This window comes from Ranitomeya imitator, chromosome 3 (genome assembly GCF_032444005.1).
Source record: "Ranitomeya imitator isolate aRanImi1 chromosome 3, aRanImi1.pri, whole genome shotgun sequence".
Lineage (NCBI taxonomy): Eukaryota > Metazoa > Chordata > Amphibia > Anura > Dendrobatidae > Ranitomeya > Ranitomeya imitator.
In genome coordinates this window covers 710,645,293-710,655,266 of record NC_091284.1, presented here as the reverse complement: position 1 = coordinate 710,655,266, position 9,974 = coordinate 710,645,293, and the positions used below count along the sequence as shown (strand labels likewise).

General features: G+C 45.0%; 1 protein-coding gene across 1 annotated transcript in view; it reads right to left on the bottom strand.

The window, feature by feature from the left end:
- Positions 1–676: 676 nt before the first annotated feature.
- GTF2H4 (general transcription factor IIH subunit 4) overlaps positions 677–9,974 on the bottom strand; it is a 52,650-nt gene continuing 43,352 nt past the window's right edge. Inside the window, exons 12-14 of the mRNA XM_069758673.1 lie at positions 4,118–4,165; positions 3,949–4,027; positions 677–1,228 (exon numbers count right to left, since the gene is read on the bottom strand). Coding sequence (XP_069614774.1) covers positions 1,059–1,228; positions 3,949–4,027; positions 4,118–4,165 — 297 coding nt within the window. The 3' untranslated portion in view covers positions 677–1,058. The remainder of the gene's footprint in view (positions 1,229–3,948; positions 4,028–4,117; positions 4,166–9,974) is intronic.

The window sequence follows — 9,974 nt, the reverse complement described above, 5'->3', positions numbered from 1 at the left end:
TTGTAACTGAAAGTCGGAATAAATTGAATTTCCTGCTGGTAGTAGAGCTTTCAGTGCAGCAGCCACACAGCTATAGGACACTATTAACCTGCAAATTTAGCCTGTTGTCTGCTGGTTTATAGTGTTTTTTCCTTTAAGGTATGTTTCCATGTAAAGGCATTATGAGGATGCTTGTGTGCCGAGTGTCTTCGGCGTGCTCAAAAATGTTTCAGTCCCCGTGGCTGCATGTCCCGCAGCTTGTCCACAGCTGCAACGCATGCAGGGATTGCCTGTTAGATGCAAGAACTCGAACATATTTTTCGAGCACACCGAAGACATTTGGTTAGCACATGAGCATGCTCGGATAACACCTTATCTGAGCATGTTTGCTCATCACTAATGGTAATGTGAAAGGCCAGGAGCATTGTACCTTTATGTGGGTGTTTTGAACAGATTACAAGGGAAGCAGTATGGCATAGTTCCCCACATGACTTATTTTACACTGCTTCTAGGAAGGAGTACAGCCTCATACAACGCAGCAGTGGAGTACAGATCCATATCACTGATGTGTAATGTTAACAATTTTATGTACTCGAGGCCTGAAACATGAGAGAACAAAAGGATCTTATAACCTTTCTAAAGATTGTGGAAATAAACACCTATTTTTTTAATCTTCTGGGAGAAAGCAAAAGTGCAATTCGTCTCCCGAATGCTTTAATGATGAACCAACAGTAAGTGAGCAATTACAGAGAAAAACTAGTCTGATCCTCAGAGAACAAGTCCAGATTGCTACAGCTCTAATTTGCAATAAATAGTAAAAGATTTCTAGATAATGACAATATTATTTCCAGGTGGAGGCAGCTGTTTCTCTAGCTTGGAAAAAATCCCAATGTACATCCCAAAAGAGGAACTCAAAAATAATAGTAAAACTCTTTAAAGGCCGGCAGCCCAGTGAATGTCAGTAGGTATGCAAGTGCCCAGTATATAAAGGTAGTATAAAAATATGCAAAGCTTGCAAGTCAATTGCAAACATGGGTCCAGATAGAAGAAAGGCCAATATCTCTTATGACGTATTCACACTAGTTGTTCTTTTGTCGCTTCCAAAAACGTTTAACATCTGAGTGGCCTGCTGGAGTCACCACCATTACACGTCTCGCTGGGTTTTCAAACACGAGGACTCCGAGATCACGGGCATAATTTCTTAGTAATTCAAAGTCTACCTGCGAGAGGAACTGATTGTACAATACACCTAGAAGACACAAAGAACACAACGTAAGAGACAGAACTAAGCTCTGTTCACACTGACGCTAGTCTCAGCTTCATTGCATTTTCCGTGTTTTTTAGACAAGAATGATAATATCAAAGTCTCCTTCATTGTTCGCCAGACACAGCACAGTACTTAAATTAACCCAAAGTCACCACTGATTTATAACGATAGGCCTTAAATATTATGGCAAGGTGTTTTCATCAAATTTTATGACTTTTGACCTTATTAAATTAGTCCCGACATGTTTTGCCAACATTAGCGGAACATGAGCAGAATACCCCACTCAAGTAATTCATAGGAGAAATGTCACCAGAAATATACGACAATCCCTAACTGAAGTAACATTTCTGGCGGACGCACATGTCAGTTGTAAGAGGCCCTAATTAATTAATTGATATGCACCTCTTAAGTGCAGTAGGTGCTCCAGCAGTCCATTCATTAAGACTGGTGTGCTCAACACCAGTCTTACTGAATTGGGTCTTATAGTTCAAGAAAATCCCTTTTAAACCATTTCACTGTCGCCGGACAGGGACAAATTGTAGTTTTTGAAAGACACCAGTTATTTTACTCTACAGTGTACTGAAAAAGAGGAAAATATTTTCAAAATTGGACAAAATGGTGATTGGGATGCAAATCTGTAATTGTTTTTTGGGTCTTGTTTTACAATGTGAGAAAAAAATGACCTGGCAAATGATTGTACTGGTCACTACAGTTATGACTATACCAAACATGAATAGGGTTTTTGTTTTTTACCATTTTAGTGGCTTAAAAGAACTGAAATTTGTAAAGCATAAATAAAATCAAATAATAATAATTAGCTTGTGTCATCATTTTCCAAGACCAGTAACGTATGTTTCCATCAATGGAGCTGTGAGAAGGCTAGCCTTTTGCGCATCAAGCTGTAGTCTGCGATGGTATCAATTTAAGCTTTTGATTTTTTTTTTCTTTACAGCGATTACTATATGGAATAAATCATTTTATATTTTGATAGCTCGGACTTTTACAGATGCATAGATACTAAATTTGTATTTTTTTTTTATTTTTAAACATTTCTTTTAGGAAAAATTAACCGGATATTGTTTGATTACTTATTTTATATACTGCAATACTATTGTATTCCAGGATATAGTAAAAATCATGGTCGCCTATGAAGCCCAGCCTGGACCAGCTCAGGAGAACCAACATGGAAGTGATGGAGTCTCTATCCACCAAGGCCTCTTTCACACTTCCGTCTTTTTCCTCCCGTCTGCAGGATCCTGTTTTCTCCCATAGACTTGTACTATCGACGGATTGTGACGGATGGCCTTCCGTTTCATCCGTCGTGCAGTGCATCCGTCGGAAAATAGCGGTCCGTCGTGCAGAGAAAACGTTCAGAGGAATGTTTTTTCTGCACGTTGGAAAATCGCTCAGCGACGGGTCCTGCGCTGTCCGTCGTTGGCTGTAACGGAAGCCTATGGACGCAGGATCCGTCGCTGACCGTCAAACGCAGGTATCCAGCAACGTATCCCGTTTTTTCATTCTGAGCATGCCTGGAAGGATTTTCTAGTTAGGGAAATCTAGTAACATAGCTAGTAAGGCCGAAAAAAAACATTTGTCCATCCAGTTCAGCCTATATTCCATCATATAATTCTCTCTCGAATTTTTATGCATTGAAATTCAGGTATTACTAAATTCGATGCATCCGTCAGGTTACTGGATGCGTTACATCCGTTTGCCAATCTTTTTACAACGTCCGTCGATATGTCGCGCTGACGCATTATGACGGCCGTCTCAAGACGGAAGTGTGAAAGAAGCCTAAGACACTGGAGAGCCTGTCGCTGCCCGGGTGCTGATTATATTCTGCCCTTCATCCATTCCTTTCGTACAGCAAGTGTTTTCCATTTGTTACTTGGCCTATCACGCTGCAGGGGCTTCTATTTAAACCTCGCTGATGCCTATGTGTCCTGCTGGTGATACCTTACATCTACCCAGTTTGGTGGTGAAGGAGTAGTCCATATTTGTAGCTTTCTGTTGGTGTTCTCTCTAGACGTTAACTGCGTGGTTTTAGTATTGTGTGTATTTCCTTATTCCCTCCCATTTGGTTGGTCCCTCCTCCTGTTCCTTTGATTTCCACTTTGTTGTTTTGTGAGCTTATTTGTATGATTGCAGTTTCCTTTCATCCCAGTCTGTTTCCCTTATCTGGTTTGCATTACCCGATGTCGGTCCCATACCTCCCTGGATGGGGGAGGGAATAGTTCAGTGTGCATTTAGGAGATCAGTATAGCATGTGGCCCCGACGTCTTCACCATCAGAGGTAATCTGGAGAGCAGGGATAGCTAGGGCGCCCCATAGTTCTAGGGATACAGAAGGAACCTATTGCCCCAGGAAATCCAGTTCCAGTATCGTGACAGCTCCCGAGCCTACTCCACACACACTGATCCACTACATGATGTATGTATCGGTCACAGAGTACTAAGGGGTTAATACTGTGATATAAATGGAGCACAAAAGTACATTTAGGAGACACCAAATCATTTGTTTTCATACCTAACATTCTAAACAAATATAAAGGTCACTCTCCTATACCACCAATAGTCTGTTCTATCAGTAGGTAAGGCCTTATGTGAAGTCTGTTTTCGTCATGCAATGTTACATATATACAGCATTTTGGACTCTTCTCCCATCATTAGCATTACATTATAAAAAACAATAACACCCCTCACCTTCAGAGAAACGGAGGCGATCTTTCTCAAGTTCCCAAAGACGAACCTGGTCAGTGATGGTTGGGGGAAGCACTGGGTTCTGCAAGAAATATTTTACATTGTACTTAAACTGTCATCGTGTGATGCCTTCACCAACGCATACTTGAAAGTTAAAAAGTGGTCACATTACCTGCTGTAACATTACTGGGTGGGCTCTTGTCCGAAGAAAATGGATTATCTAGGGATTTCAAAATACAATTAAGTGACTTTGTGCCTTATATAGGAAATCATATACAGTATTACTGGCCTTGTCAAGACATCGGCAATGGTTTCTGCTCCACAGTTTGCTCTGAATAAAGAATAATTGTTTAAAAATGTGCTTTCTTAATGTAATAGGACCTTGTGATCTTAATGTTCTGCATGTGTTTCTACTATGCTTTCTATTACACTTATCCCGATTGTTCCCCTCCTGGTTTTGGCTTTCAAATACTGACCAAATACTGAAAGTGTGAACGTGGCCTAGGGAGAATGTTGTCCAGATTCCAAGAAGCACTTCATAAAAACATCCGACTTTACTTAGACCATATTACAATCCACATGGAGCCCAAGTGTATAGTTCAACCGACAAGAGCAAGGACCGAGGCCAAAGACAATCCGAAACATGTTGGCTTGGACAATACACACAAGCTTCACATGGATTTTAATATGTTGTAACGCCTTAATGACCAGGACTAAATTCCCAAAAAAACGAAAATGTGTCAGTTTATGTGGCAATAATTCTACAATGTTTCAACTTGTCCCAGTGACACTGAGATTGCTTTTTTTCATGACCCATTGTACCTCATGTTAGTGGTAATTTTAGGTCAATATGTTTTTTATAAAAATATTTGACATTTTAAAAAAATGTGCAATTTTCAAACTTTGCATGTTTATACCTTTAGTCCAGATAGTCATACCACACAGATTAATAATTAATAAATAAAGACATACTGATAGGGAATTTAGATTGTGAGCCCCATCGCCCATACTGCTGGGAGCTGCAGAGTGCTGCCTGTACAGGCCCTACCTGAGGCGTCTCAACCCAATGCCCCCAGAGGGGGATTAGGAAGGGTGCTGCTGTCACCGTCAGGGGGCTGTATTCTCGCCTCGACCTCAACCCAGAAACCAAAAGGAATTGGGGATGGAGGGGGAGTCTCGACTTCGAACCAGCACCCAAGGGACTGGAGAAGGAGCGACATGGGGAATAGCCATCTGGACTTCAACCGGGCACTCTATAATAGGGGGCCAAGGAAAGAGCCATGCTGGGAGTCTCGCAGGAGACCCACTTTTCTTCATCTGTAATCCCATCGTGGAAAAACAAAACAAAAAAAACAAAACGGAATTTTAGGTGTGCCTCCTATGCAACACTAAGCAAAAACTGGAAAAGGCTAATGCCGTCCAGGGGTGTATACTGCAGAGGAGGAGCCATGGTTAATCTTTTTCAGATTATGCATAGTGTCGCCTCCTAGTGGACAGCAGCATAACACCCATGGTCCCATGTACCCCAATGAGGCTACAGAGTAAAATAAAGACATACTGATAGGGAATTTAGATTGTGAGCCCCGTCGGGGACAGCGATGATAATGTGTGCAAACTGTAAAGTGCTGCGGAATATGTTAGCACTATATAAAAATAAAGATTATTATTAAAATTTACCTCATGTCTACTTTACATGAGCACAATATGTAAAATGTCCTTTTATTTTGTTACAAAGTTAAAATGTTTAAAAACTGAGAAGCAATTTTTTCCATTTGTTTCAAGCAAAATTAGAAAACTTATTTTTTTGGGACCTATTCTGTTTTAAAGTGACTTTGGGGGACCTTTATATTGAATAACCCCCAAAAAGAGATACAATTTTAGAAACAGCACACCTAAACATATTTAAAACTGCTGTGAGGTAGTTTATGAACCCTTCAGGTGCTTTTCAGGAAAGAATGCAAAGTGAAATGACAGAAATGAAAAATTTTATTTTTACAACTAAAATGTTGCTAACATCTGAACAGGCCACAATATCTGGTAGACCGCAGGGCCATTACATGGCTATGGATTATAATGGCAACCATCAGGACCACACAATCATGATCTCAGGGGTACCAATGGGGTTAAAAGATGAAGCTTCTCTGCCACCATTGACAGCAGCATCTAAGGGGTAAAAACCATGGTTGGTCGTCCTCTATAGTGTACAGCAACTATTTTTACCTGTCGGGATAGTCTTGTACACAAAAAAACTGGACTTTTCATTTTCTATTTTCAGTTAGTCTCCATGTCTCGCAGTACCCAAAATCCAAGAGATGAAAACACCCCCAGAACAGGGCTAGGCTCGGTTGACTGCCACTACTAACAGAACCTTCCTACCTAGGCTTGCGCCAGCTGATGCATAGGTGTGCAGGCTTTATAGCCATCACCCCAGGAGGCCCCACTGAACGTGTGGAGTAAGCCTTGACCCCAGGAGGGGGCAGTCTGCCTTGAGCCCGATAGGTTTCCAGGATGGCACAGCAGATCCAGCAGGCGATTGTGGCTTTGGAAGCCAGGAGACATTTGCGATGACCGTCAGACGCTCCGAATTTTTGCTTCTGATTCCTGAACGATGGAAGGGAGAAACCACCTTCGGGAGAAAGGAGGGTGCCACTTTGTCCTGATGAAAAATAAGGAAGGGAGTACGGCAATATAGGGCCACCAGCTCTGAAACGTGTCTGATGTAGAGGATAGCTTCCAAGGAGACTTTCCATGAAAGCAAGGAAAGGGAAACTTACGGCCTGGGCTCAAGAAGAGTGGTCGGAAGCAGGGGTCCACACGATGATGATGAAAACGAGAATAAGCTACTCCCTGTAAAAAAGTCCTGACTTGTGAGCGTGAAGCTAGGTTTCTCTGAAGCAGGATCAGAAGGGCGGAGACCTGACCATTAGACCTATCTATCAATGTCAATGGCTGCTCACTTTCCCCAGTCCCATACGCCTGATGCCTCCGGGTGATCCTCGACTCTGCCCTCTCTTTCAAGCCACATATCCAAGCCCTTGCCTCCTCCTGCTGTCTCAAACTCAAAAATATCTCACGGATCCGCGCATTCCTTGACCACGACACCACAAAAACACTAGTGAATGCCCTTATCATCTCCCGCCTTGACTACTGCAACCTCCTACTCCCTGGCCTCCCCACTAGCACTCTGGCACAACTCCAATCCATTCTACACTCTGCTGCCCGACTAATCTACCTGTTTCCCCACTATTCCCCAGCCTCTCCTCTATGCCAAGCCCTTCACTGGCTTCCTATCACCCAGAGACTCCAGTTCAAAACCCTTAGTGATATACAAAGCCATCCACAATCTGTCTCCTCCATACATCTGTGACATGGTCTCCCGGAACTTACCTACACGCAACCTCCGATCCTCTCAAGACCTCCTTCTCTACTCCCCTCTCATCTCTTCTTCCCACAACCGCATTCAAGACTTCTCCCGTGCTTCCCCCATACTCTGGAACTCTCTACCACAACACATCAGACTCTCGCCTACCATAGAAACCTTCAAAAGGAACCTGAAGACTCACCTCTTCCGACAAGCCTAGAGCATGCAGTGATCCTCAACCTACTGAACCGCCGCACAACCAGCTCTACCCTCTCCTAGTGTATCCTCACCCATCCCCTGCAGACTGAGCCCTCTCGGGCAGGGTCCTCCCTCCTTATGTACCTGTGTGCCTTGTTTTTGCTCATGTTTAGTTGTATTTGTCAATATTTGCCCCATTTTCACATGTAAAGCGTCATGGAATTATACAGGATTTTTGGTTGCTTACCGTAAAATCTGTTTCTCGGAGCCTTCATTGGGGGACACAGGAACCATGGGTGTATGCTGCTGCCACTAGGAGGCTGACACTATGCAAATAAAGTTAGCTCCTCCTCTGCAGTATACACCCTACCGACAGGAAGTAGGATATTCAGTTAGCGAGAAAGCAGTAGGAGAAGCAACATGTAACACAAAACTCAAACTAACAATATAACACAACAAAACAGAGCTGTTCAACTTGGGAGGGTGCTGTGTCCCCCAAAGAAGGTTCCGAGAAACAGATTTTACGGTAAGCAACCAAAAATCCTGTTTTCTCTATCGCCTCATTGGGGGACAGAGGAACCATGGGATGTCCCAAAGCAGTCCCTGGGGTGGGAACAGCAGAAAATCTCCATTCAGGTCGGAGGACTCACCACTGCCGCCTGCAAGATCCTTCCGCCTAGGCTGGCAACTGCCGAAGCGTAGGTATGGAGCTTAAAACATTTGGCAAATGAATGAACGGAACACCAGGTTGCCGCCTAGCAAAGTTGTAGGGCGGATGCCCCATGGCGTACCGCTCAGGAGGCGCCCACTGCCCGGGGCAGAGTGAGTCTTAATCCCAGGAGGAGTCACTCTGTTCTTGACCCGGTAAGCCTCCAGAATGGCAGGTCTGATCCAGAGAACAATCGTAACCTTTGAGGCCAGCAGGCCTCTTGGCATACCATCTGGAATGACAAAAAGACGGTCCGTCTTCCTAAAGAAGGCGGTCCTAGACAAATAGATCCTCATCGCCCTGACCAGGTCTAGCCTGTTCAGCGAACGCCCCAGAGAATAGGTCGGAGCAGGACAAAAGGTGGGAAGGACGATCTTATTCAAGTAAAAGGAGGACACCACCCTGGGAAGAAAAGGTGACGAAGGCCGTAAAACTACCCTATCCTGGTGAGGAACCAAAGAAATGGGGCGACAGAAGAGAGCCACCAACTCCGAGGCGCGCCTAATGGTGGAGATGGCCACCAGAAACGCCACCTTGCAGGACAGAACAGACAGTGAGGCCTCATGTGGAGGTTCAAGGGGGGAACCCCACTGAGCCTCCAGAACAAGACTGAGGATCCACGGGAGTGTGGTACGGGAGAGCCGCATGCGCCACTCCTTAAAGAAAAATTCTGATCTGAGAATGGGACGGATATAAATCTTTGTACCGTGATAGCCAGTAGCTTAAGGACTTCTGAAATGGACTTCAGAAAAGGAATGGAAAGGGTTGCTATCTGACCCTTTAGAGAACTAAGGGCAAGGCCAGGATCAAGTCCCGCCTTGAGAAAACGGCCAAAATGGAAGGTTTCAACGGCAAAGCTGTTAAATTGAGCCACCAAGAACTCTGTGGCAGATCAGTCCTTGGTACTAAAGATCTGGCCTGTCAGGGGGCCTCCAGTGGGAGTCCACGAGGAGATTGGCAATCTCAGCGAACCAGAACCTTCTGGGCCAATCTGGTGCCGCCAGAATGACTGGCACCCCCTCCGTATTGATCTTCAACAGCCTGGGAAGAAAGGGAAGGGAGGAACAGATAGGGAAGTACAAATTGCGACCCAGGAATGGCCAAAGCATTGGTATCCACAACAAGAGGATCGCGGACCTGGAAACAAACGGTGGAACCTTCCTAAGCAGTCGGGACGCCAGGAGATCCGCGCCCGGAGTTCCCCCATATCAAAGGCAAATTTGAAGGAAGACCTCCTGAAGCAAGGACCATTCTCCTGCCGCAAGGCCCTTGCGGCAGAGAAAACACTGCGGCCTTGTTATCCACACCGGGGATATGCACTGCGGATAGTGCCGAAACCATCGCCTCTGCCCGGAAGAGGATCTTGTACCTCCGCCATTGCCAAGAGACTGATTCCCTCCCTGGTGATTGACATATGCCACAGCCGAGGCATTGGACGTCTGGATTCTGACTGGCAGACCTCTGAGAAGCCTTTCCCAGTAACTCAGGGACAGAAGGATGGCCCCTATCTCAAGGGTGTCAATCGGCAAAGAGGACTCTTGCTCCGACCAACGCCCCCTTCACTGACGGATGGCGAGAAACCGCACCCCAGCCGGGAAGGCTGGTGACCGTCGTCACCACCTGCCATGGGAGGACCGGACCTGGGGAATGAGAGGGGATGACAGCCACCAGTTGAGAGGCTATTAGAATCGGATGGAAAGCCGGATCGGAGGATCCAGAGAAAGCATAGACGTGTCCCACTGAGAAAGGATGGCCTGCTGA